Consider the following 27,512-nt stretch of genomic DNA (forward strand, 5'->3'; position numbering starts at 1 on the left):
CGGCCGGCGGGGAGGGCCGGCGGAAACAGCCGCGGGGCTTCGGGCGACTTGTGCGGTTTGTTCTCCCTCCCAGCACAGCGGCCCCGACTCTCTTCCAGACCTGCGTCTGGATGGGAAGATAAAAGGATGGAGGAGCAGTGGTGGAAAGGGGAGCTGGCAGCAGACATCCACCAGACCCTGAGGACGAAGGTTGGGTCCCACTCTCTTCCTTTCCCTCCTCCTCGCTCCCCCCTGCGCCCTTTCCTCCCCTGCAGAAGCGCCCGGGCACCGGCCCACGGAGGGAGGGGTGTTAAACTGCCCGGGCTGGGGCTGGGTGCTGGAAAACCCGCCTTCGGCAGGTCTCAAAGGAGCAGGTTTGCACAGAGCTCTTCCCTGTACTCCGCTTTTTGATCGAGACTTGTTTAAAACCAAACCTGTGAAAGCTGCTACCTAAAAATACCTACCTGCAACTTTTCAGTAGCTTTAACTTAGCCGGAGTGTTGATGACTCCTTGCATTAAATGCTAAGAAGATGCTGATGTTGAGCCGCAAAAACTCAGCGTCTTGTAGGATCTGGAGAAACAGCGTTGCTTCTTTTCCAACAGATAAATGCTAAGATTCGAGTAAAAGATGGGATCCTGTTCCCTGGCAGACTGTTGAGGAGCTGAAAGATGTGCAGACGTGGCTTGTAATGGCTTTTCTAGAAGTTAATGTATCGTTTACAAGTGGATTAGAAAACCAGTAAAATGTCCTGCAATAAGGAAGACAGTCCGGTTGCAGTTTGAGCTGGTGTACCGTACGGAGAGCGGGTAGAACTAAGGCTGTTCGTGTACTTTTCCCGTTTCCTTAGGTAGGCTCCCAACTTTGGAGAAGCTCTAAGTACAGTTAGCTGGGTAACCTGAGAGAGAGCCCTCAGCAAATCAGACTCCCTGCACGGGACACAGCTTTTATGTTACTGAAGTTATGGCTAGCAAAGTTAATGCTTTGGACATTCTGTTCCCTTTGTTTCTTTACAGGCATTTAGCAATAAATTATGTCAGGTGAGTTAATTGTTATCAGGTCTCCGTGATTGTTCCAGCTGAGGCAGGTCTTCCTGGCCCTACAGCGAGGGGGGGGAATAATTGAGAGAATCCAACTGACAAGGCGTGAAAAGGTGGGGGGAAGCTTTGATTTTTATTTACTGTATCCACTACTTTTTAATCAACTATTTCATTCTTCAGCCTGCTTTCTGGGTGCATCTGACTGCTCTAGATTGCTAAAACCTCTTTGTATATGGAGACTAACCTAGGCCAGCTGAAATGATAAGAATTATTTAAATTTAAAGAACCTGCAAAGAGGGAGAAGAGTCTCTGGGCTGCTCTGCTTTTTCTGCTTTGAGGAAGGTCTACAACTCTTCCTGCTTGAACACTTTCAATCCTAATTCTGCCCACCTTGTAAGGATGACTTTTCTTTTTGAAGGAGGTACTACAGGAGAATCCAGAGTGCAAGTATATCAAGCAAAATAATCACAGCCCCTGAAACTTTTTTTGTTCACTGTGATTTTTTTTTTTTCTCTCAAGTAATATTCTGCAGAAATAACTCATAAGTATTATTACTGAGTTTTGCTTTTTTGATGTCTAAAGTGTCAGAGTTTACCAGAGAATATCCTGGAACTCCTCAAAAGGATCCCTCAGCAAAGTTTGGGAAGATAACTAGTTTTGAGGTACTGAAGTCAGTTTTGTGAGCATGGACCAGTTTTAGGGATGCCTATGGCAAAGGCATAGAACAAAATAAGCTTCAATAGCGGCATCCCTGCTAGAGTATTAGTGTGTTAGTGCATTATTAGTGTATTAGCATGTTAATACTGGAATACAGAAAATTCAGGCCCTCAAAAATGGTACCCTCAAGCCTAAATGACCTCTCTGGTTTAAGATACTTGCAGAGGAGTCCTGGTCTGGAAGAGTGTGTGTCTCTGGTCTTGGGTGAGAAAAAACAGGTCTTAGTTTTAGCATGTGAACCTGACAGGAAAGTTACTTAAAGATGCTTGTCAAGGAGGTGGAAATGTATGTTGCAGGCTATCCCACTTTTTTTTAAAGAACATACTTAAAGTCTGGGTTTAAGGTGAGGAATAAGATGTCCCTTTTAAATAACGTAACTCTTTTCCTAAAACAACTGAAAGATCATTAGAAACACTTTTTTTCCAAAATAATTTAGACACACAAATATAGGAGATGTATGCCTATGAAACAACCCAGGTTTTATGTTAACAACTGCAAAAGATGTTATGCCATCCCTCCCATCCTCCCAACTGGATTTGGGAGTTCTTCTTAACCTCACTGAAAGTTGGTGTCCTTTGTGACAGATGTTGTGTGCTGTATCTGATGGATACGTTCTGCACGAGAGCAGATACTGAATGCATGTGGTATACCTGGCTTCTAATTCAGAGGGCTGAGAGATGCTGTGAGGCTTTGTGACTTCCCAAAGGCTCTAGCTCAATGAGGAGGAAATTAATAGCCCCTGAATTGTCTGACTAGTAAAATACCTGTGCTGTGATTATTGGGATGTAGTGTTCAGCTTAGCAGGACTGTATTATGTTAGTTATTGAGCGTGCTGACCTAGTGGAGCAAAACACTTGAATTCTGAAAGTGTTACACGCTTCCTTAGACTTTAAATGAGCAGTTAAAATATTCCCCTGGATTAGGCCAGAACATTAAACCTGTTGCAAGACTGAGCCAGGAGGGAAAATAAAAATTGGAGCATATACTGTGTGTGTTTGTACTAGGAGAGTCTAACACACACCAAGCCAAGAAATGTGCTGCTTGTATGTGCTGATATGTTCTGGTGCTTCAGCTACTTCTACAATGGCCCTATGCTATTGATAATGGAGAGGTACTGGTTGTGCCAGGCAGCTGACTTTCATGTCAAAAATCAGAGACCTCTCTCAATGGAAGTGGAACTACTGCAACATCTGTGCAAAACTTGCGCTCGCTGCTTCGGTAGCCCTGAATACTCCACAAGTGTGGAAAGCTGAGTAACAAGTCAGTGTTGGGGTTTTTTGTTTGTTTGTTTTTTCAAGTTGTGGAAATACTTTGCTTTAGAAGGCAGTCTGAGTGTCCCAGAAATAAGTGATGTCTGTTTGCTATTCTTCCCCCCTTCTTGTGCTTATGTTGGGCTGTTTCCTTCCAGAATATGTTCATTTCCTGCAATTAATGAGAGTTACTAGATCTGTCTGCATTTCCCTTTTTATTTCTCTTGCATAGCTTCTCAGAGTAGGGCCAAATTTTACAGGACTTGTTGTTTGTGAATTTAAAAGGTTAATAATTGTGACTTGATCTTTTTAAAGGTAGTCCAAATTACTGTCTGCAATTACTTTCAGCCAAGTGAGGAGAGCTGATCCTCTTTCTGCTGAAAGCAAATAGTCCTTTGCTGTTAAAGTGGTAAAAATGTCCGAGTGATTTCCTCTAGGTGAAAGCTCCTCCACACCTGTCTCCCACCTCCTCTTGGTTTAAAGATCTTAATGAGGAAATGCTGTTTACCACCATGATGTGTTTCATTCTACTTTGACATGCAACATTTCCCTCGGCTTCGTCCATGGTGTCAACTTGGACCGCAGTCTCTGAAGCATTGTTGTGAAGGGCCCTTTTCTTCACTGGCCTTTGAGTACCGTCACCATCAATGCACTTCTTGCAGTTTTAAATCAGCCTCTTAGAAGTAGTGCAGGTTCTGTTACTAATTTTGTTCAGTAAAAACACAACCTCTTCTTCTTCTCCCTGCACCCAGCATGTGTCCCTTTATTTTCTGTAGTTCTGCCAAAGCATCTGGTTTACTTGACCTGTTGGTAGCGTGAAGGTCTTGATGTAACAGGTACTGTTTTATCTTTTAGCCTGTTAGTCCACTCTTGTCCTTATTATTTTAAAAACTGGTCATCCCTTTGATGCTTAATTAATTAAATGGTACGTTTGATATGTTCAGATCTGCCTGGCACAGCCTGAAATTCAGATTGGTGCAGACTAGACAGTCACACACACTCTGAACAGAGGGAAGGTGTTAGGGCATTGCATAGGTGGTGCTTCTGGTTTTTGTTTTTAAAACAAAATCTAGATGAGAACTTCAGGGGTCCCAGATACCTGCGGACAAGCAAAAGGTTTTGGGCTCTTTCCCATTTCATTTAATAGGAGGATAAAACATTAACCTTTCATTCTGATGGGCCTTTCCAGTTTGAATCAGCTGTAAAAGAAAGTAGGTGTAACAGCCTTTGAGGTGTATTAATATCGGGTTTTTTATCCAAGACTGGAAGCCCAGCAACAAAAGCATAATCTGTTCACTTAACAAAAAAGACACAAAAAACTCTAGCTTTTGAAAGTCAGCAACAATAGCATTACTGGTTGCTAGCTGTAATTTGCTTATGTTAGAGATGGCAGCATGTGCATGGAGCTGAAAGGAACAGATGTCCTAATAAAGTACATGGTTATTCATGATCTCTCTTCTTTTTTCCTTAAAGTTGGAATTTCAATTTTCACACTCCTTTCTCTGATCCTTCTTAGATTAGCTGCTGAACTTCTGAATACTTTGAAGTGTGTAAGAAGGACTTAATGAAATGCTTGATAAAATACCACAGTGGAACGTGTGAAGTAATGGTTTTTCAAGCACAATACTAGTTCAGCTTTCCCGCAACTTTCGAATGCCTGGGACTGTTGTGAGGATGCTGAAGGGCAGAGTGGATTCAAGCAGAAAAAGCTTTTACATATAGTTGAAATACTGTCTTGGTCTGCCACAGGTTTTTTGTGTGACATCTCAGTAGTGTGGCTGAACCTTAATTTAAGTGTCTCAAGGAACGGAGTCTGTGCTTATCTGTAGATATTTTGAAAGACAGAGGTGAGTGGTAGAGGAAATGCATGAAGAGCACAGAATGTAGTCTGAGATGGCCTTTATCTAGGTAAAGGGGGGGAAACTATTGAAGGTGCTACTGTTCTTTGAAAGAGTAAGTGAAACAACCCAGTGTAAGCCAAAGTCATTGAGTAGGTTGGAACTTGAGGTTCTGTTTTATGTGGCCAGAGTTCTGGTCCTTTGTGGGAGATGCATGTGAATTTGCTGCTCCTTTTGAGTGTGCAGGAACAGTGGTAACGGGAGAAAATCTTAATTTATGGTGTTTCATTCACAATCATTGGAATGTGTCATAAATCAGTAAGGGTAGCTGCTGGCAACACTGATCTAGGCAGAGTAACGAGCATGTTTAAGCTGTTGCTCTATCCACCTGATTGGTCACTGTTGAATGAGGGGGAAAATAAAGGATATATTGCCCATGTACCTTTCCTTATTAGAAGGTATCTGGATCTTAAATTTTCACTGGAAATAATGAGAGGAACTGTCTGACATCCTTTTTTAAAATGTGGTTCTGTCAGGTTTGTCTCTTACTCCTACATACTGAATCCAGATGCTCAGTGCAAGACTGGCACTTCTCCTAGGGCCTGATTAAGACTTGTCTAAAAGAACTGAAGGTTGCTTAAATAATGGGAAACGCTGTAACTTTCAGGACTGAGAGATATGGTTACGGCAGGGCTAAAAAGAGGAGTAATAGATGATGCAGTGAATCCTAGACCATCTCTTATTGCTGTATCCTCTAACAGTTATAATTACTGGTCTCTCTGTGTTACAGGACAGCATGGCTTGTGCTTGCACAGACAAAGTGAGTGTGACTGTTTCAGAGACTTTCACCATGTGTTTCTGCTCTGCGAGGACACACATCCTGCTGGCCGTACCCTAAGAGCACTGCCCTGTCATGTATCTTTGCCCTTCCCTTTGAGTTTGCATGGCCAACTTGAAGATTAGTAAAAGCCAAATGCATCAGCTGTACTCTACTGTCAGACTGGTCACAAGCACACTAACTCTTAATCTTTCTGACTGATTAATTAAACTGCAGTCAGCTGCCTAAGCATAGAGACACTTACCAGCAAGTTTTGTGTGAGCCTTTTTGTTACTGGCAGGCATAGTGCTGCAGTCTGCGCAGGGGCAGGAGGATTGTTTCTGTGCGGGAGAGAGAATAGCATGACATTAGTAGCAGAATTAAATTGGTAGCATGCTACTTAGTCTGCTGCAAATAAGCATGCAGAGTGCTCTGAATTTTCAAGCTCCTATAAAAAATTGCATAGTCTAAATTTTTCTTTGTATATCATCTTCTTGCCTGCATAAATACAAGTCAGCTTTTAGTGGTTTCTCATGTGTGCTGCAATAATTATATCTAGGAGATCAATTTGGCACCTTCCTTCCACAGCTGGAAGACTGGTTAGAACACAAAACAGGAAGGAGTTTGTCTCTTTCAAAGAACAACTGTTAATAGCCTGCTAGATAAGCTTTCCCGTTAGTTTTCATCTACAGGCATTTCTTTTTGTTTTTCGAATGGCAACAAGTTTGCAGTGTCGGTTGTTCTTACAACAGGAATTCTTAAGAATCTGGTGGAGGTCATGTACATGCTATTTTTCCAGAACATGCAACATACGGAGAGCTAAATGATTGCCAAAGTTACTATGGTTTGACTGGTTTTCTAACTGAAATACTTAGTAGCCTTTTTCCTTTTCTTTTTATCTTTTTTTTTCAATTTTAAATTTGAATGCCTTATAGACATCACACAAGTGGTGGTTTGGGTTTTGGGTTTATATACTTTAACACTGGATTAAGAAGAATCATGGAGATCTTGCTGAAACTTTAGTTATATATGTTCACTGGGTAACTTTGTTCATCAGCTGGAACCTTTTTTCAGATTTTGGATTAGGATCAGTGGTCAAGATCTGTGAGTTGTGGTAGCAGGGGCCATGCTCTGGATTCTGTTTACGTATCCAGAAACAGAAGTAGATAATAAGATTAAAGAAGGATAATAATGAGAGAAGTATGAAGTTCATAGTAGTAAATGGAGCCTGTGTCTGTGTAGGCAGGTATTGTAACAGCTGTTTCTAGATGAATGGGCTTTACTGTCACTGAGTAGCTCTGGTTTCGGTGTTTCATTCTGCTCCAGAAATGAGAAGGTAATTTACCTGGCTCTCCAGGTATCTCTCTCCTACCATCTCTCTCATAGAGGGTGCAGCTCTCCGGAGATGCCTGTGGGCAGCAGCTGGTGTCCTGCAGCTGGGATGGCTGGTGCTGAGAGAGGGAGGAGGGCAGTAAGAAATGCAGGAGCTGTTGCAGGGAGTCAGGAGATGTTGCACGTTTGACCTGTAGGACAGAACAGATCCCGACTGAAGTCCAAGTGCTCGGATGTGGTAGAAAACCAGCTTCAGTTAATATCTCCCTGAATTTCAGAACCTGAGGCATATTTGCTACAGCATTTCATTTTTCTTGTCAAAAAGCATGTGAGTTGCTCTAAAATACTGTGATGAATTCCACTTTTGTTCTGAGAACTGATCATTATTAGTGTGACTTATTAGCATAATGTCACATCACTTGTTAGCTTTTCTACTGCTAACTTTTTTCTCCTGACTGCTTGTGAGTTCATTACTGGCTTTATATCGGTGGGAGAACGGTTTTGCTGAAAAGAAATTGGACAGAAAGAATGTGCGTGTGTAATTTCTTGCCACGTTGAACACCAAACCATCTGATGTGGTCCTCTGATGAAGATAGATGCTGGGCAGACTGGCCCGTGCCAGCTGCTTCTTCACGGGAGCTGGAGGGAGCGATGCTGTTAAGTTTTCTTCCTCTCCACTTCAACCGCCGTTTGGCTTAGTTCAAATGGGCAGTGAAAGCCCATGTGGTTGCTCAAAAGCTTTAGTTTAAGTCTTGTTTGCCTAGTATCTCCTTCAGGGATGGATTCTGAAGTGCATTTGCTCAGCCCAGTTACAAAAGCATCCGAACCACAGATGAAATCCTGTCTCCTGAGCTCAGGCAATGAATGGTGCCGGCTGAAGTGGTCAGGTTACTGGTGGTGAGCTGTGTCTCTGCAGTGAATGAATGGCTCATGTCTGGAGCCTGGCAGTCTTTCAGATTGCTGAGGAAGATTTGTCTTCCTTAACACCACTTAAAAATGTTTACGCTGATTCCCTTCTTTTAGAAGGTCAGGTCTTTTAGAAGTTGGTAGGAGGTGGCGGCTTAAAAGTTGTCTTTGCCCTTAAGACTCTCGGTCCAAGCCTTACTTTTCAGATTTTGAGATTAAGTGGTGATCCCTTTAAATGCTGTGCTCTGCCTTTCTGGAGGCTTTCTGTGGAGAGAGACGCTGATCAATATGTTGAGCAAATCTTGTTAAGTAATTTCCGAGACACCTGTGAACCTCTTATGTGCTGCCGCTTTTAGCATTTCAATGTGGCAATTGCTTAGTAGCCCAAAGCAAAGTTGTTGATGTAGATACAAATGAACAGGTCAAAGATAAGCAGAAGCAGCATATGAAAGGGCAATTCCAGCAGACAGCAGGACTCCCAGTTTCTTCTCTGTTGCTTTACTGGAGATAGAGGAAACAATTAAGCAATGGAAACTATTTATTTTATTCTTGCTCCCCAAAAGTTCATTTTTTTCCATAGAGTTGTATTTGCTGATTCTGCATCAGTACTCCCAAAGCAGCAAAGGCATTTTTTTAATTCAAAGGAGTGATATTTTTTTTTTTTTTCCTTGATGAACTTATGCTAAAGAACCCTGTGGGGGGTTGATGGAAAGGGGAGCATACCCACAGCCGTGTTGATAACTCTAAGCCTGCTCTTCAGCTCTTGCATTGTTAAACTATGTACTGCTTGCTTTCCTTTAAAAGAAAATCTCATCATTTCAGACTGATCTGTCAATGTAAAAGCAGTCCTACTGAACTACTTATTAGCTGCTTCATGCTATGTGGTGCAGGGCAAGGCTCTTGCCTATACACAGATAATTACCCTGGATCAGTTAATACCTTGGAACTTCATCTTGTAAGAAACCACAGCACGTGGCTCTGTTCCTCCTAACATTAATCCTGAAATTGAACCTTGTCTGGGCTGTTAAGTCTCGTTATCTGGAAGCCCATGTGGGTTTTTTGGTGCACAAAATGAGAATGCCTTTCACTTACACCCTTTACTAGTAACCAATTTTCAAAAAATAATAATAAATAATAATAAAAAAAAACCCATATGTCTTACAGGGAGTAAATGCCTGTGTTAAACCAGTAGCAGAATAATCCTATTGGCTTAAATTCAGTGCTTTGACTGGTCTTTGAATTTTCTGGCACAGTGGGCTGAGTAGGGGTAGTTCTGGCCTGAGCATCTGAGGTTCAGACACAAGTCTCTGGATCTCTGCTTTCATTCTGAGCCTCTAATGCTCACCCACTGAACTGTAACATTTAGACATGACAGATTTTTTTACTAGATGTATAACTGGAGTTGCTGCTTATTTCTTGCATTTGTTATGGACTAAAAAGCAAATTTCACATTAAATATATATGCTGACCTCAGAGTATATAGAGAGTATCATTTTGCTGGGAGGCATAGCTGTTGAAACAGGAAGGACTTTGCAAAAAATAAAACTTGAAGCTCCTATCAGTCACCTAGAAGAACAAAATATTTCAGAGGTAGAATTGCCTGATCTTATGATAGCTTGGGCTTTGTATAGACATATTTTTTTAAAAGGCAGTTATTTTAACTGATGTAAGCACAGAGCTTGAAACCATTTCTGCCAGAATGTTCATGTTATGGGTATGGTAGGAACTCCTGCTCTGAACCTGTGTATGTCAGTTGTACTGACAGATTGAAATCTCTGTACATAAGGCAATCGAAAAAATCAAATTTATGGGGGTTTTCTGGGTATAAAAAAATGGGGGGGAACATGTCCCATTGTCTTCCTGCTTTATAAATTGTTACTGGTGGGCGATTTCTTTATAATCCCCCAGTGAAGGCTGTCCCAGGTTTCAAAGGGCTGTTTGCCTGTCCACAGCGTGTGTCTGTTCAGTCCGGAATGTGTTTTTTCAGTGACTTTCTTTAAAAAGGCCTGGGAAGTAATCATCCGTAACAGCGCTCGGCTTGCCGTCTTTGTGAGCTGCTTCTCGTTCTGGAGCCTCCCTGGTTTCCAGTTATGTGGGCCCCTCTGAGCCTGATTGTGTAGCTATTTTTTCCTGATAAGTTGAACCTCCTCGTGGAATGTCTCCTTCCAGGGGATGAAAGGAGCGTGGGCAGCCACCGTGCCGGCTGTGCAAGGTGGTGCCTCTTGCTTCTGTAAATGGGGTAGCCAGCGCAGATACTTCCTCTGAACGCTTCTTTTAAGTCCTGATTTATTTAGTAGAATTAACTGTTCTACGTACTGCTTTGTAGTCAGCTATAAAACACGTCTATCTTGCAGCACTGTACTACTATTAATTTATTTTCAAATATATGTAACACAAAAATGACACATAAGCAGAATCTGAATTGCTGAGATACACCTTGCTGAAATGTTTTGTGGGTTTTTTTAAATCCGTGCCTACCAAATGTATTCAGTCTATTTTGATTTAAGACCGGCCACGTTAACTGCATTAGTATATGTCCACATCTAAAATGATCAAGTGTCAACTTTTAAGTGGCAGTAGGCTGGTCCCAAGGAACTTCACTACTACTGCTTGCATAGTGACTACAAACTTGCAGGTGAAGATCTAGCATGCCTTTAAAATGAAAATTTGTATATTACGTGTGAAATACAGTCTGTCAGTTCAATAGTTAGCTTTTATAATGCTGAAGTAGGTTAGTACAGAAAATGCTGGAATTTACTATAATTAGAAAAGTTTAATCATTCTCCAATGTTGTTTTTCGTGTTAATGTCTACTTTTGTTTCTTGCTGTAGCCATGCACCATGTGAATTTTTTTTTAAATGTTAGATAGATGTTCTTTATTCTAAAGACCTACACATTTTTTTTGGCACAGGATGTAGTAAGTTGGGCAACTGAGGAAGGGGCAATATCAGAGAAATGTATCTTGCCCTTCTTGCCTATGAAACTCCGTTAAGACCTTACTGAACAGTCCAGTTTGGGTGAACAAAATTAAAAAGGAGTCCTTCAGAAACAATTTTCATGGCCAAGAAGTTTGGTGTTCTGTAGAAAGCAACAGCAAGTTGTTTCTGGGTTAAACTGTAATTTACAGTGTTTGACCATGTGTTTAATGCTTGTGAGAAAGTACATGGATGACCAAAATATTAGAAGTTAACTGACTCTCAAAACATGCAGTAATCCAGCCCCGATTTCTGTGTCAATCATAATGCTGTAGCTGCTAAGCATTTGCCATAGCAGGTGGGGGGTGTTGGTCTGGGATTCCAGACACTGAAATGGTATTTGTTTCAGTACCTCTTTTTCCTCCCTTTTGTTTTTTTCCCCTTAGGAACTTAAGTTGCCTATGTATAAGGCTCATTCGCCGCAGATTGGGATGCGCCGATACTTCATTGATCTCTTGACTGTCCTCAGCAACCATTTCAATCTCTGCCCTACGGCCCGGCATCTCGCTATCTATTTATTGGATCTCTTTATGGATCGCTATGATATCACTGTCAAGCAACTGCACATCATTTCATTTGCCTGTCTTCTCCTAGCAAGTAAGTTGGCTGCTGTCTGTTAGGTTTTTTTTTTTTTCTGAGCAGATGGTTGTTTTCCTTACATATCATGTACTGTTTTCTCTGCGTTAACAGCTTCCACCTGCTTAGGGTAAGGCCTAATGAAGTCCAAGTCAAGGCACAAAGCAGTCTGTTAATAAACTCTGCTCAACTGCATAGCTTGCACTACACATCTGTATGCTGGTGTAATGTGCAGAGGAAGTTTTGGCAGCTGAAGCTGGGTCACTGGAAGGGGACAAGGAAGATTGGGGGTGATGGGGTGGGAAAAAAGTGGCAAGGCTGGCAGAGGTTAGTTCCAAGGAAGAGTTGGTAGTAGGGAATGACATCTGTGTAGCTCTCCTGGAGATCTGTCCTTGGACAATCTGTGCCTCTGTTGTGATCACTGGGCATAAGCAGTTCCTTGCAAATCAGAGGTTTCTTATACAGGGGCCAAAGGAAAATTTGCTTCTCAAGGCACTTAGTGGATGTGTGTGTTGATGATGCTGGAATGCATATTGCTTGTTCTGGGCTCCTATCAAATAGCTAGGCATTGCTGTGTAATACTAAAGTTTCAGTATTGGCATCCATTTAGCAAATGATCTTGAACATTTGTCATTAGTGCTTTCTTGAAATCTTCTTTGCAGCCAGAGCTGTGCAAGTGGAGGAAAGCGAGACTGGTGCCTCGAGGAATTGCAGTGTACCCTTGCAGACTTATGAACTCTGTTTCTAGGTTACAGAGAAATTATCCTGCCATATGGGAGCCATGTAGAGCAATGCACTATTGTGGACAACAAAAGTTCTGCAAACTCTAGCATTAATGGCTGAAAAGCGCAAGTAGTCATATTAGTTAAGGTAAAAAACACTGTGGAGAGGCAGAAGTTATTGAGGGAGGAAGGCGAATACTGTATGTTTACCCCTCAGGACATGAGATTGCTATGGCTTTTCCTTGCTGGCTGTGTTCTGAAGAGCTTAATCTGCAGAGATAATGGTAAAATAATTAAAACCCCTATGCACTTAGTGTATTTAAGCATTGCTGTCTATCTGACTCCAGAGAAGATGGTGAATTATGTGGAGCAGTTACTGGTTCATGTTGCAAAAAAGGCCGATATTAAAATCAGAACGAAGAAGGATGTAAATGGTTGCTGTAGGTGTAGTTTTAAGGCAGCCTAAGTGACTCTCAAATATCGCGGTTCTGTTGACCTGAACCTTTGGCGAGCTCCTTCAGACTAGTAGATTGGCAGAAAACCATCCCAGCTGAGGAAGCGTTTTCTTTATTTACCAGAGACTTATTTTTCTGAGGGGTCAGACAAGCTTCAGGCTAGTGCAATGGAGAGGAGAGGGGCTAGAACTAATTTGTAAACTGTTATGAAACTGTACCCTTAATTTCAAACACATCAGACTAAAAGAAATACCAAGTTTAGGTAGCCTGGAGACTGATGCCTGCTCAGAGGAGTACTCCTTCAGCTTTCAGACCATCTCCCTTTCTTTTTTTGGGTAACCTCATAACTACAAGATGCCTTGCAGCGTTGCTAGTCTTTTGCTAGTTTTTTGGGTTTGGTGGTGGTTTTGTTTTGCTCCCTCCCCCCCGCCAAGTGCATGGATGAATGTTACCTTCAGGAAGAGAGAAGAGGATTTTCTTTAGATAAATCTGATACTTTCAAGTATACTCCTCCTCCGTTTTTCCCAAGCATAAGATTGATGCTTCAGCAGTTCTTCTAATAACATTTCATTTGGATTTAGAGGAATGATTTATAGCTATAGTTTATGTTTCCAGAGCTACACAGATAGGATGAAAACGGTCCCCTCAAACTTTGTACAAATTGTCGGAGTTGGTATGCTGGTAAGATCTTGGGCAGAGGTTCACTATATGTGATTGGGAGAGCTGGACTGCTGACTTGTGTAGCTTCTAGGATTTAAAAAAGAAGCAAAAAAGCTTTCAAGACTTTCCTTATGTAAATGACTGAAGTAAAATGCAACTTCAGGCCACCTCTATGCAACTGTGAAGCTAAAGGAAGTTCACAAACTGCCTTGTGATAACACTGGAGGGAAATGTTTTGCAACTTCTGCCTGTTTAAAAAAAAAAAGTCAATTTGCTTAAAAGAGCAAGCCTAAGTCTAGTAAGCTAATGAGTATGAGAATCTTTCTAAAATTAAGATTAGAGCAATGCAGTAACATGTATACATCCTGATCTGGAATTAAATCATCCCTTACAGGAAGGGGAAAAGGTCTATTACCGTAAAGGCAGCTTTCCTACCAACATGTAGAAACAAAACGTTGAAAGTTGAACCAAAGCAGCTTTGCACAAAGTTAATGCCTAATTAACTTGTATAGATAAGATTTAAAATGCTAGGGCTCAGTTTGGAGACTTTCGGGAGCGTAGTAAGCTCTGTTGTTTACTGTCTGGGCCATCTTATCATGCAATAAAGATATTCTTTTTTGGTACGTGTAGTTCAAAGTGATGCAAGTCAAGTCAGGAAAAGCTACTTTACAGTAAGAGGGAATTCTTTTGTTTAGTTTGTTACTTTCAAAATTATATGAAATGGAAGAAAACTTGTACTATGATTTTTTTTTTTAATGTTTTGTAGTAAAAGATTCTGATTAAGTCAGAAGTATCGACCTGAAGTCACCTCAGAAGTTCTCATTGTAGCAAAGAATAAAAAAACCTAGTCCCTTGCCTGTTACTGCAAATGCAGTAATTAGAACTTCCCACAAAGCATTACTGTAGGAAGTTGCATAGTTTTTCAGCAGAGGATTGCAGTAAAAGTGCTCTTCAGGCTGTGTTGCAAGACACTTGTACTTCGAAAAAATAATATACCTTTACTGTAGAGAGCAAAAAACTAATCTTTTTTTAAAATAGTTGTGGTGTTTACATCATATCAAGATGAATGTTTAATGCAGACTGTCTTTTCAATAATTGCTATAAACGCATTTGGAGAAACTCTGGGTTTTCTTCCTGATTGCTTCCTTAGAAAAGAGCAAGAGATTAAGGGTGGTGTACAGACCACAAGCAAGACGAGGTGTACTTATTCCCACTAATTATTGTAAGTGTGGGGTTTTTTGGGGGTGGGAGGGGCACAATAGAGAAGCTTTTAGACACACAACTTTTGAAATGGAAGCAACAAACTTCTAAGCTAAATGCAAGTTGAGGACAATTTTTAAGCTCAGAGATATTGCTGTAAACTTGTGTTTAGCTTTGAAGTTTGTTGCTTCTATCTCAGATCTAAAGGATCTCACAAACTTGTCTTTTTTTCTTTCTCCCCCCCTCCCCTTACCTACAAACATTGCCGTTGTCCGAAAAGCGGATTCGTGCCCGGCGTGCAAGTAACCAATTCCACACGCTCAGGAGAGATATTGTTTTATTCAGGCCTGGGTGCTCGGTGGACTTGCCACAAATCAAGCACACCTGGTCTAATCACCTTTCTGTTTATATCCATGCTTCTCATACATATTTTAAATTTCACTTCTACATATTCATTAAGTTTCCGGGAACTAATTATAATATTACATCATTCTTTACGCATGCGTACTAAAGCCTTTAGGGTCTTCTCCAAGGGTCTCGGGTGGTCTCTGGTGGTCGACAGGGTAGTGAACTTTCTGTGAACTTGTCCTTCCTTCTCCTTATAAGGTTGCAACTTGTCCCCGAGCCCTACTTGGATCGCTTTTGTTTATGGTTTCCATAGTCAAAGTTAATTATCACTAACATCTAACAATATTTCCACAACACACAATCTATATTCGTTATCATTCTACACAATATATCATTAATTATTTAACAATTCCTATTATTTAAAATCACTGAAACAAATACATCCACAACAAACCAACCTATCTATAACTATAATATATTCTTCTTAAATTAAAACAAGTACCCCAATCTATCAAATCAAATATCAATCTTATCCCTGTTTCCCAAACTATTAATTCCCTATTTTGATTTAAATCAACTGGTTTTTAACCCAGTCTTAGACAGGGGCTGTACAAGGGACTGTAACACTTTTGAGGTTTATAGCTGCACTCATAATATTTATCCCAACATTGCCATAGCCTATTTTCAATAGCATACAAAAGCAATGCTCTCATGATGGAGAACATAGCATTTTGCTAGATGTCCTTTAGTTAGCTGAAGCTAGTTTCTCTTGCTGTATTCTAGAAATGCGGTTTGACTGGCTCATCAGACAGGGAAACTAGATGATGATAGTGCTTTCCACTTCGGTAGTAATTGTGAAAGAGATGAGGGAGTGAGAAGATAATACTGTTTCAAACAAATTGCACTAGCAGCCAAGTAATGTTCAGCCTGGTCTTGCTGCAGTTGAGAGGAACGTGGGTGCGTGTCCCTCGAATCATCCAGTTGTTCACTATCCAGAAGATGTATGTTTCTTTTGCAATGTATGCACAGCGTGATAATTGGAGAAGGCCTCTGGAAATTCCTGCCAGATAGTTTAGCTCCTCAGAACAGCTATAAAAGCTTTGAAGTTTACTAATGTCATCAATGGTTATTATTTCCTCTGAATCAGTTCTGAAAAAGAACGTTAAAAATTATTCACAGTAATCTAGAGGTGAACTGAAAGCTATCGGGGTAGGGAAGGAAAAGTTGCTGGAAAAACTGATGTCACAGTTACTTTAGGAATGTATTTAGAATAGCCTGTCCCTTTCACTTGCATTAGGGGAAACTTTATGATCTAAATCAGAATCATGTAAACTAAACGTTTTTGTATGTGGATGTTTTGGGTAGGTACATGGTTAGAAGAAGAGGACCTCCTTTTGAGCTGTGGTAATACAAGAGGTTGTAGGTTCCTGCTGCTGCAAGATCATTAGTGAAATCCAGTGGTTTTAATTGCTGAAGACAATCCATCTGTCCCTCGCTTGAAGCAGACTGGTGATTACTCAGGTTGACTGCTGTTAGCTCAGGGAGATGCTGGCTTTTGGTGAGAAGTAATGCTGGGCAGCTGGGCCTGGTGGTCTTCAGGCAAGCCAGCTGGATCTAGAGCAGGGTGGTTACCAGTACACCTGCACAGAAACCAGGATTGCTGTGTCTGCACCAGGCTATGGTTGGATGCTCACTTTGCAAACAGATGAGCAACTGAAAATGTTACTACTTTCCTTTTCCCCCAGCACCCCAGTGCTTTGAGTAAGCTCTGATTTTCTCCAGACAAAATCAGCTGGCTGATGGTTTCAGTGAGTGGATTGATGTAGTCTAACTAACGTTTTGCCTGAAGGGAATTGAAGAACTTTCGGTTCACCCCACCTGGCAGCTGAGAAAGCAGCCCCTTGTAGAGGAGCACTGTTGAGCAGCAGCAGGTTGTAATGTTCTCATCTGCATCTTCATCGGACAATTTATTATAGAAAATGATTGTGATATTTTAAGGTGCTCTAGCCCTAAGTGCTCTGTTAGAAAAAGGGATTGTGTAAAGATATCCCATCTGCTTTAGTGCTACTTGGCTCAAATTGCCTGCTGAAAGCTGTGCAAACCAGCTGCCCCAAAGTAGATGGCACTGACACAATCCATTCAGACGTCCAGCCCCAGGAGCAGCACACTCTGGGGAAAGAGCAAGCACCTGGGCAGTAAGTCTTAAACCGCTGCAACTATTTCTTCTGTGAGTTTGTAACTGTGTATATGGGGGCTGTACTGTTATGGTGTATCAGAATAGTTAAAGCAGTGCAGCTTTTACTTGTTGCTGTAAAATCCTAGCTGGGTCTTAAATGCTGCTCTTCTCTTCCCTGAAGAGCGAAGCCTCTTCAGTAGCAGGTGCTTCAGTACCTGGTCAAAGCAACATCTCTCTCAGCCATTCAGTGGCATTGAATGTTCCAGCAATTCTAGTTCTTGTGACCCCTCTTCCTCAAGAGGGTTCTGCTGCTATGGAGACATGATAACAGTTTTTAAATTTGAGTATTGTTTTAAGCAAAGCTAGCTTACTCTTCAGCACATCCAGTGCTGCATTGTTTCACAGAGTACTTGGGTACTTCTGGTGGTTTTCGTGGCTTTATTTTGCCCAGCTCCTTAATCTGCCAGTGGATTCTCAGCAGCTGAGTTAACTCAGGACAATAAAAGAAATTAGAGCAAGAAAAGACGTCTGTGCTAAATGGGCTGAGTTTAGGGCATGGATAGTCCTTTATCACCTAATTCCCCATTGAGTATGTGGAGCTGTTGTCAGACATCAGGCAGCTTTTCTATTGGACTGTGCTTTGTGATCCATTCTCCATTTATTGTCCCACTTTCACGAGCAGGTAACTGTTCTGACAAAGACAGCTGAGCTACTTATTTTCAGTTAAAGACAATAGTGGTGTCAGCCTAGGATATGGATTAGTGCAAAACATAGTCTGTAGTCTTAATTTTTTCTTTTATTTCCTTGTTGCTGTAACATGTACAGAATATTTTCTTTAGTAATTAAACTTTACTATAGTAAGGCATTAAAAACTCGGGTGCCTTGAGCTAAGTGGTTTGCATGTGTGCTAGGTATTGTACAGACTGATGAAAAATCCCTGACTGCTCACTTTGCAAGACACTGCAGAAAAAGGAATTAAGCAGGCTATTTCTAAAATAGCCTGTCTTCTTCTCGCCTTGCTTAGAGGACAGTTAGAAGCTGTGTTTGTATCTGGGGGTGGCATGGGACAGAGTCTTAGAAGTTTGTTGTACCACCTTCTGCAACAACGTAGGAATAAAGAAAAGTAGTCCTTCAGCTGTGTAAGCAGCTGTAGGTCTTTTCTTTATGGTGGGATAGATGGGCTTGACTGGTTTGTCTTTCTTTTGGATTGATTTTAATTGTTCATGGGACAAAAAGTAGTCACACTTTAATGACTCTTTAAATTGGCAGTCCTTTTTGTTCCTTGGTCTTCTCAAGGACTCTGAAAATGTAATAAAACAAATTGCCTGCATGTCCTGCTTTTGTTTTGCTACCCATGCAAAAGCCCAGGAAGATCATCTACCCAACCGCCAGTAATCAGTCTGAACTGCATGCTGCGTAGTTAGGTGTACATAGTGACTCTTGCCTCCTACAGTGGATGAATCAGTTCTTCAAGGTACATTTGATAGCAGTGATGCTCCTCTGAGACCTTTAGTTTTTCCTAGAGAAAAGCTGGCATGGATTGATAGGCTGTTTTGATAATGTGACAAATGTACTAATGAAATGTACTCTTCATAACTTAAGCCTGTTCCCCTTGACAACAGGACTTCTGGCTTTCATTCATCAAAAGAAAAGTGTGAATGTGTAACATAAAAAGCCCTCACTTTTTTTCCTTGGGGGAGCATCTGATTGTAGAATTCAGAGTGGGACAGAACATGATTTAAAGTAACTTGGAAAATCTTTGCATCATTAATTATGGTAATACTACACACTCTTAAAAATGTCCCATGCTGCCCCCATCTATTTGGATTTTACAAAACAGTTGGTCACAAATGTAAACCTACGTTACACATTCATCTTATTTTGTTCATCTATTGGCCTCAGTAGGCCTCCTTGTATAAAAATATGCAGCATCCAGATACTTCTTAAATTAAGCATTCTTTTAAAGGCTTATGATTCTGTTACCTCAAAACAAAACTATTTTTGAGGGCAATAGTGAAAACTAAATGGTTTTATCAGTAACTGGAGCTCAGAACACAACAGCAAACTTTTAATTTGAAGTGTCTACAGTGGCATTTCAAAAGCATGCAAATGACTCATATGCAATTCTCATGAACTTCAAACTGCAGACTCCAGGTGATAATGTAGCTGAAGCAGCTTTGTTTTTCTTCCCAAAGTGTGATGTTGATTAAACCAGTCAGTGTATTTGTTTGGTCAATACTAGACTTGCAATTGTCTTGTCCGAGCCTTTAATATTCTTGCAGCAATTGTGTTGGAGGTCCTGGTTCTTTCAGCATAAATATGTTGTGCATAGAATCTCGTTTCTGGTGTAATTGAAGGAACAAAAATAGGAATAGTATATTCCCATGTCTTTAAATCAGGGAAGTGGAAAAGGACACACTGCATCTTAAAAACATCTTAAATTTGTTCTTTCCCAGCTTGCCTCTGATCTCTTTGATCTGATGGAATGAACTAACTTTTGCTGTCTTCTTGAGATTTCAATTTAAAAATAGGTGGGAAGTGCTTAGTAAACTTGGAAGCAAAGTGTTTAGGTCAAGGTGGAATTGGGAAAGAAAATGTGATAAAGTTGCTTGTATGTTGCTTTGGAAAGTAGCTCATATTCAAATTTCACAGTTTATTTGAAGCAAAACTTCTGACCTGATTTCTCTCCCCCCATTTCCAACTCAGCTTTGGAGCCTTTTTTCAACCTACCTAGCTACATTTATACTTGGTGTCTCCAATCTGCTGCAGTGGCCACTGTTACCTAACATTAAAGCTAGGAACTAGTGTTGGAAAGCAGAAGGGAGGAAATAATAAATAACTAGTAATCTAAATCACTAAATTTAGCTGTTGTCAATTATTTTTAACTTTAAAAGAAGAATGATCTTGATCAATTCAAATAGCTTTGCCCTATGTTGGTGTGACACCTTCCCAACACTACTGTACTGATAGTCTACTCACCAGACTATAGTCTGACCTTTTGAAATTTCCAAGGTTGAGTGGGAAGAAAGAAGGAACTAGAACTTCCGGAAGCCAGAATGAGAGATCTTGTCCTTAGTTTCCTGGGCATGCAGTGGTTCCTCCTACTTCTGCTAGCATACTCCTTAAATTTCTGTATCAGGCTGTGATACCACCTTGTGGGGAAAAAACAAAGGGTTAACTTTTCTCTCAAATTTCATTTTTCTTGAACAGTTCTAAATTCAGGTGACAAGGAGATTCATGAACGTGTATACAAACTCCTGAATTTTAAGGCTTTTTCACTGACAGTGTGCCTACAATCCTTTTCTGTTCTACTTTGTATGATGGATGAATTTTGTTTTTCATTGTTATTGTTATGCTCTTTTATGGTGGGGTGGCTGCTGTATTACACTTTTAATGCATTTCATATCCATGATACCTGAATGGGCTCAAAGATGGGAAATCCATTTTTAAATGTGTTAAAAAGACACTTAAGCTGCTAATAGTACAGAAAATTGTCAGGTTTTTAATACACTGGAGACACGGGATGAAATTGCTATCCTAAATGGATGGCAAGATCTTGCTTCCTTTTAAAATAATTTTCTAGTGCAATACTCGCTTTAATTGTTTTTGATGAGAATATCTGAAGCTGTATGGCACACTAATATCTTGTCAATTGGTCTGTGTTCGTAAAGGAGGACTCTTATAGAGGCAATGGAAGGACAACCGAAGCAAGAATCAATTGTGGCATATATGCCCTCAAGAAGAAAGAGGAAAAATAACTACAGAGTATTTTTAAGTAGCTATGGGTTTGGATTTTGCAGCAGGGATGTTCTTTAAGCTGTACTAGAAACTTATTACTGGTGATTGTTTGTTGCTGGCTCTTGAACAAGGAGTTGCTGGTAGATAGGTCATTTTTGGCGTGGTAAACCAACAGTGTGAATTTAAGAATACTTAATTGCTTTCTTAAGTTTGCAGCAAAGTAGCACTGTTACTTTATTATTGATAGATCTAATCCTGAGAATCGAATCTGATATGGGATGGTTTTTATAAAAGAAGGGTGAATAGAGTGAGATCCTGTTTTTCTGTAGAAAATAACAGCACTTTGTAGCTACTGGTGAAAATTGAGTCATTCTAGAGACTACTGCTGTTTCAGCAGGCTGGTAAATACAATTTAGAAAAAGGTGCAGCTTTGCTCAGCTATCTTGACTCTGAAAATGTATGCTCTCTCCTAACCCCATAGGAATTATTTATGTTAATCACCTGGTTACAGTGTACTTCTCCTAGTCTTTCAGTGACCTTAGCTAATGAGGCCCTCCAAGACAGTAAGGAACAAAGAAATTCTGAAGCAGCAAGGGCAAAGGTGGTGTTGCCCCAGGGTTTTTAATGTCTTCCTTTTTGCAGCATGTGCATTTAGCTTCCATACCCAAAGGAGCTTTTTTTCCTCAATATTAGATCTTCCTTTGCCGTATTTTCCCCATACTGCTTGCTTTCTTCACACTTGACTGAATGCCCTTCAGCAAACCGCTTCCAGTTATTGTCAGAAAAACTATCTGTAATCCTAATGAGTTTATAATCTTGGTTTTGGCATCAGTACTACACAAAATTAAAAACAAACAAAACAAACCATAAAAAGGATATAGGAATATGTTGACCAGACTGTTGGCCTCTTTTCTACTTTTTGGCCTCTTTTCTACTTGTGTCACTGTACTTTCCCATCCTCCTTAAGAAAGCACCTTTTATCATTAGACTTTCTGGTTTGGAGAGTGTTCTTTGTTGGTTTTTGGACATTCAATCATAATGATAAATCTTATCTGAAAATGACTCTTCTGGCAGGTAAATTTGAAGAAAAAGAAGATAAAGTTCCAAAGCTGGAGCACTTAAATAACCTGGCATGCATGTGCAATGTGAATGTGGTATTGAACAAGAAAGACTTGCTTAGAATGGAAATGCTGCTTTTGGAAAACTTCAACTGGAACCTCTGTCTCCCAACACCAGCACACTACATTGACTACTACCTCTATGTGTCTGTTGGCGAGAATGACCTTCACAATGGCTGGCCAATCACCTCACTGACCAAAATCAAAGCTTTTCTGGAGAAATATGCGTATTATTTCCTTGATTTCTCAGTGCAAGGTAAGAGGCTTAGTTCTATGCTAGAATGATCTTCCATTTGGCAAAAGGCAAAAATCTGAAAGAGATAAGGCCTTTAAAACTTGTCATAATATGGATTGCACAAAATTATCTGTGCAGAATTGTTTCTCTTTGCAGTTATTTCAGATGGCAAATGGTGCGGTGTCCTTTTCTTGTGCATAAGCCTCTTGTCTCTTTTCAGAAATCTCTAGATGAGATCAATTTTTTTCTTCAGCTTAGAACACTAATTGGAGACACTGTCAGAAATGGGGTCTAATGTTTGATCTGCCACAGAGTATGAACTACTGTTAGCTGCAGACATGGTATTATGCAGTTCAATGTCTAAATTTTTTTAAATTATATTTTTAGAGGGTCCTGTGCTGCAAGACATGACATATTTAGAATGACAGGACTTTTAGTGATGTGGTTTGCAGCATCGCTTCCAATATCTGCCCATGTGAGAGGCAATGCAGCATCTTCATAAGCTGGTTTCAACACTAATGTAAATATGTGTGTCATTGTCAATACCTAACTTCGGTTCAGTTGAGACAGTCTGCAGATTTCAGCACAGTCTATTTTGTGGCTTTTTATGAAATGAAAGAAACTGTCGTGAAGCCTTGATAAGTTACAACAGGTAGTACAGAGATCTTCAGGAAAGCTTCATCCAGTTTTTGAGAGACTTTTTCTGGTCATGAGTTAATACTCTGAGATGCGTGGAACAAAGCTGAGAATTTAATTTTGTCCTGTTTTGCCATGTATACACATAATAGGCTCACTGCAGTGATTAGCAAGAGTATAATCCTCGCTTTTTTTTTTTGTAGATCACACTTTCCTCCATTTTCGTCCATCTCTGATTGCTGCAGCTTGTGTGTGCACCTCACGTATCTGTATGCAAATTTCTCCTGCTTGGACAACACAGCTTGAATTGCTAACATGTTATTCCTGGGAACATCTTGCCCAATGCATTGAAATGATGCTCATGTAAGATCAGAAAGAATGTAACCTGCCTGTGCTCTTAGGAAGATGTTAATACTCTTTTTTAAATTTTTTTTATTATCATTATTATTACTATTTTTAAAGTAATTGTTTAGCTGTAATTAAGAGTACAGTATTACATTGGTAACCTCCATCTTCAGTTTGGGGAGAGGAATAAAAGGGAAAAATCAGGTCACTTTACTAAATACTGTATTTTAACAATATTTGCAATGTGGAATGGAGTTCACAATTTAGTGTTTGTTATGTTTTTCTTGTACTGGTTGTCTGTGTGATTGGATGGAAGCTTTTACAGATAGTTGGTGAAGGGTTCTTTCCCCTTTGTTTTCTCGTTGTACCTGCAATATATTTTCTGTAGAGAGACACCAGTGTATCTCTAACATCAAGAATACAGTAGGGAGACATTTCAGAACTATTCTTTGTTTTTTATCCAGTAAAGGACATGACTGCGATGCATCAATACTGGTCTGGTATTTGAGCACATAGAGTCTTAACAGAAAATTAAAAAAGTTTAATAGAATGATTTAGATTGGGAGTGATGGTGGACCTTGGAGGTAACTTCTGAATTCCTACTTAAAGTAGGGCCAACTGAAGTTAAATCAGACTGCTTAGGGTGTTGTCTAGTCAAGTTTTGACTATCTCCACAGACAGAGACTTCCAAACCTCTCTGGGCAACTTGTTCCAGTGCTTCATCGTTCCCATGATAATCAAAAGTGTGAAAATGTTTCTTCCTGATACCTAAAAGGAATTTCCCTTGTTCCCTTATAGCTGTGCACTTTAATACTCTGCAAATACACAGGCTATTTTAAAATATCTTTGTGTTGTGGACCTAAGGTTCCAAGATAACCAGTCCATCAGTAAAAACATACTTGTGATGCAAAATGATCCATAAACCTGTTGTTAGCGTGTGAAGATCACAGCAAGATAATTAGAAATGAATTGTGAAGGCAACTGAGGATTACCACATACAACTAGGGCCAAAAAGCTGATGTAGCCTGACTGGTGAAAACTTTGGGATATATGCAAGCTCTGTGAACTTCTCTCTTTGATAAATCTTACTTATAATTTGTTTCAGATATTATGAGAATGACATCAAAGAAGCCAGTAACATGAAAAAGCAAGTAACAACTCAACATCAAGAACAGGAAGCAGTGGGAAATCTGAGCCATCAAGCCGCTACTCAAGTTCTCTTCCAGCAATCTAGTCATCACCCTTTAGCCCAGCATTCAGCTACGCTTTCCCAGTTCCAGTCGCCAGTGCAAGATTTGTGCTCTGCTTATCGTGAGTCCTTACAGGCCCAGAGGCCCAGCGGTCTGCTCGCCGGGAGTGCGGAGGGCTCGCCGCACTCCTGCACAGCCCTTCAGGCCAGGCTTCGGCCATCTGCCCAGGCTCTGCCCATCCAAACGCCCATTGCTGTGCAGGTGGCCTTAGGAACAGAGCCCAGACACTGCATTTCCTCGGCATATGGCAGTAGTTACTTCAGTGGTCATCACTCATATGCAGCTGGGTGTTTTGACGGATAAATATTGACGGGAGAAAAAGGTGATGTGATTAGAAGCTGAAGAAGAGACCCTGTGTGTGATGCAAGATGTGTATCTGAATGGAAACCACGAAGGAACAGAATCCTTATGACTCGCTTGTTCAGAAGATGTTGATCTGGATCCACTGATCAACAGAACCTGGGTGCCTTTCTGCCAAGGGTTGTACCTTTGCCTCTTAATGAGAGAGAGAAATAGAAATTCACTAATATACCTCACTCGGTGTCATTTTGAGAGGCATCTGTGTAGAAACCCTGTGGAGATTACTTCCTTCTAGTCTTCAGTTAGTGACTCGTCAGAATTGGATGAAAGCTTGTGTTGAAAAGCTGTTTCAGGCTGGAGTGTCTGTTGAATTTCTGGCCAAGTAGCAATGAACCTAGAGGATGTTGTTGGAAAACATGGAGTGCTCTCCTTCTCTCCCAGTGATGTGTTGCTTGAACAGTGGCAGCTTGTACACTGGACGCTTCTACTAAAATATACTGAAATTGGTATCAGTTAAACGTGAACTTTATTTATGCAAAAATCTACGTGTAGAACGCTTTCCATTTTCTTTGAGCAGAAGTGGTAGTTCAGGAGTAAGACTTTAGAATAAAAGGAAAAAAAGAAAAACAGGCCAAAAGACTATCAAATCATATTTGACTTAAAATTCTCTTGGAATCTAATGTGCTGCTGTTGAACGGAACATCACTCTGCCTTCAAGTATTTTAGAAACAAAAACAAAACCTTAACTCATCTCTTAGGTCTTTTAACATGCTGCTGCTTTTGAGACTGGAGATTATTGTTAGTAAAATTGTTCATGAGCTTTATCAGGGATTTAATGTTACTTGAAAAAATCCTCTTGGAAAAACTCTTGAAAGGTTCACTGCCTTCAGTTATTTCATCTTTTGGGCTCAATGACTTGTAGCAGTAGTTGAGGCTCAGGGCAGAAGAACTGGTGTTAATGGGCGCAAAGATAGGGAACTGGTTAACTTCACTGTGAAATTAGAGTTTGATTGCAGTGCTAGACAATGCTGACTTAGTTTTTTAAATACCATCTTGGTATTCTCTTCAAAAATGTAGCTGGTAAATTGAAGATCCTGTTGCTTCTTTGCAATGAGACACACACCTACTGCCCCGTATCCAAAGGTTTCTTTTTCAGCTGAAACCAGAGAGGATGGTTCAAAAAACCGTATAGGCTTTTTTTATCTTAATGTAGATATTTACAAGAAATGGACGTCTGCAAATGTGAAACTTCAGTTTTGATATATGCAACCACTATGTAAATTTCTTTGAAGGCAGTACTCTTGGTTTGTCTTTTCTCTGAAAGTTCTCAGGACAGCAATACAAGTAATGTGCAATATGCTTTTACTGACTTGGGGCAATTTTTTCAAGTCACGTGTCACAGTGCTGTTTTAAATTATATTTTTTAGAGAATTGTTTTTAAGGGTGTTTTAGGGTGAAAGGGAGAAATTAGCCTGCATGCTAACGCATGTTTGTGTAACTGTCTTCCGAGAATGCAACTTTTGGTATCAAGTTAATAATTTCTTCCATTCAGCAGGCTAGTGGAATCTTTTTGTTTTATTTTTTTAAAAAAAAATGCAACTGTAAATGAAGAGGCAATACTCTTCAGAATTTAGTCTAGAAGTTTAGAGAACTTAGTTCATCTTTTATTATGTTGGCTTTGTATTTATGTTAAACTTTATTTTCAGAAGACTTTAGTGTATTTTTTTATGTCATTCAACAGACATAAAGAACAACATACATGTGGCAGTACTGTTGTGTGGCTTTTCAGGTTTTTATCACCGTTATAATTTGCATCATGTGCAGTGTGATACTTTGGACCGCCATTGTACTTAATGGTGAAAATACTTGCTAAGTTCCCAATGAAAGTTTCCAATAAACAAGCACATAGCTGAAGTACTGTCTGGTTTTTTTTTTTTTTTTTTTTTTGTTTAGTGGTTTCTCCTTGGCTTTGTAAGAGCTAAGAAAGAATATATGTCTATACCTCAAAAATACTTGATCTGAGCACTCATAATGTTTTACAGAACAGAAAAGAGGTAGGACAAATGTGATGAAAAGGTCTTGCCAAATAATAAATTGTGAAGGATTAGGCAGATCAGGAACTTGGTCCCTGCACAAGAAATAAGGTCCTATTCCAATGAAGTGCTGCTGTATGTAAGGAAGTACAAACTGGGACGAGGAGATGGCTGAAGAAACAGGCAGAAAATGTGCAGAGACAAGGTAGGGGCATAAAATAATGTAAGAACGGATTGTTCTAGCCACGTGGTCAGTGTGTCTTGGGGGTGCCATCTTACCTGAGGAGATTGAAAGGCTGAAGAGTAGAATGTGGTTGTACGGTCAGTCCTTCTGGTGACTGTATCTTCTAAGCAGGAATTGTCCATTGAGTTCTAGGTTCTGTTTGTGCCGTTGTATCATGGTGGAGTTGGGGCAGATTAAGTCCACCAGCAGACTCTGAAAGGGAAAAGAGTTGTGAGAGTTTGAGTTGGCCTAATACTGCTTCGATTGACAGTTCTCTCCAGAATGCTTTAAATGTTGGTGGCAATCCCACACATTTAATTGCCACTTTTTCATGTGACTGTATTTTTTTTTCCTCTCTTTTGTGAAAACATACCTCCTCAGGAAGAGCGAATGTAGTAGAGTTCAGCCAACCTAGAGAAACTTTTCTGAAGTCTTTTTGCCACAATTACTTTTGGAGGGAGCTGCAGAGGTGCATGCAAAGCTGAGTTAATTTTTAAACAAATGGATGCAAAACTTCTCACCCTGTGCTTGTGCTGTTTGATGCTGCCGGTTGCAGCATAGTCATAGATCAGAATTTTTGCATGCTGATTAACTCGTACTGTGCTGGCAGACTTCAAAGTAAGAAAGGCTGCTGCAAAAGCAAA

General features: G+C 40.2%; 1 protein-coding gene across 1 annotated transcript; it reads left to right on the plus strand.

The window, feature by feature from the left end:
- Nucleotides 1–53: 53 nt before the first annotated feature.
- Nucleotides 54–24,615, plus strand: CCNJL (cyclin J-like). Its single transcript, XM_009580310.1, has 5 exons — nt 54–189; nt 11,240–11,450; nt 21,803–22,102; nt 22,921–23,080; nt 24,168–24,615. The coding sequence occupies exons 1-5, from the start codon at nt 127–129 to the stop codon at nt 24,613–24,615; spliced, it is 1,182 nt and encodes a 393-aa protein (XP_009578605.1). The 5' UTR covers nt 54–126.
- The last annotated feature ends 2,897 nt before the right edge of the window (nt 24,616–27,512 follow it).

Source organism: Fulmarus glacialis, unplaced genomic scaffold (assembly GCF_000690835.1).
Source record: "Fulmarus glacialis isolate BGI_N327 unplaced genomic scaffold, ASM69083v1 scaffold30286, whole genome shotgun sequence".
Taxonomy (NCBI): Eukaryota; Metazoa; Chordata; class Aves; order Procellariiformes; family Procellariidae; genus Fulmarus; species Fulmarus glacialis.

Coding starts and splice junctions, on each gene's coding strand:
- CCNJL (XM_009580310.1), top strand. CDS start 127: ATGGAGGAGCAGTGGTGGAAAGGGGAGCTGGCAGCAGACATCCACCAG. Junction 190..11,239: donor ACCAGACCCTGAGGACGAAG/GTTGGGTCCCAC, acceptor TTTTCCCCTTAG/GAACTTAAGTTGCCTATGTA. Junction 23,081..24,167: donor TGCATTGAAATGATGCTCAT/GTAAGATCAGAA, acceptor AATTTGTTTCAG/ATATTATGAGAATGACATCA.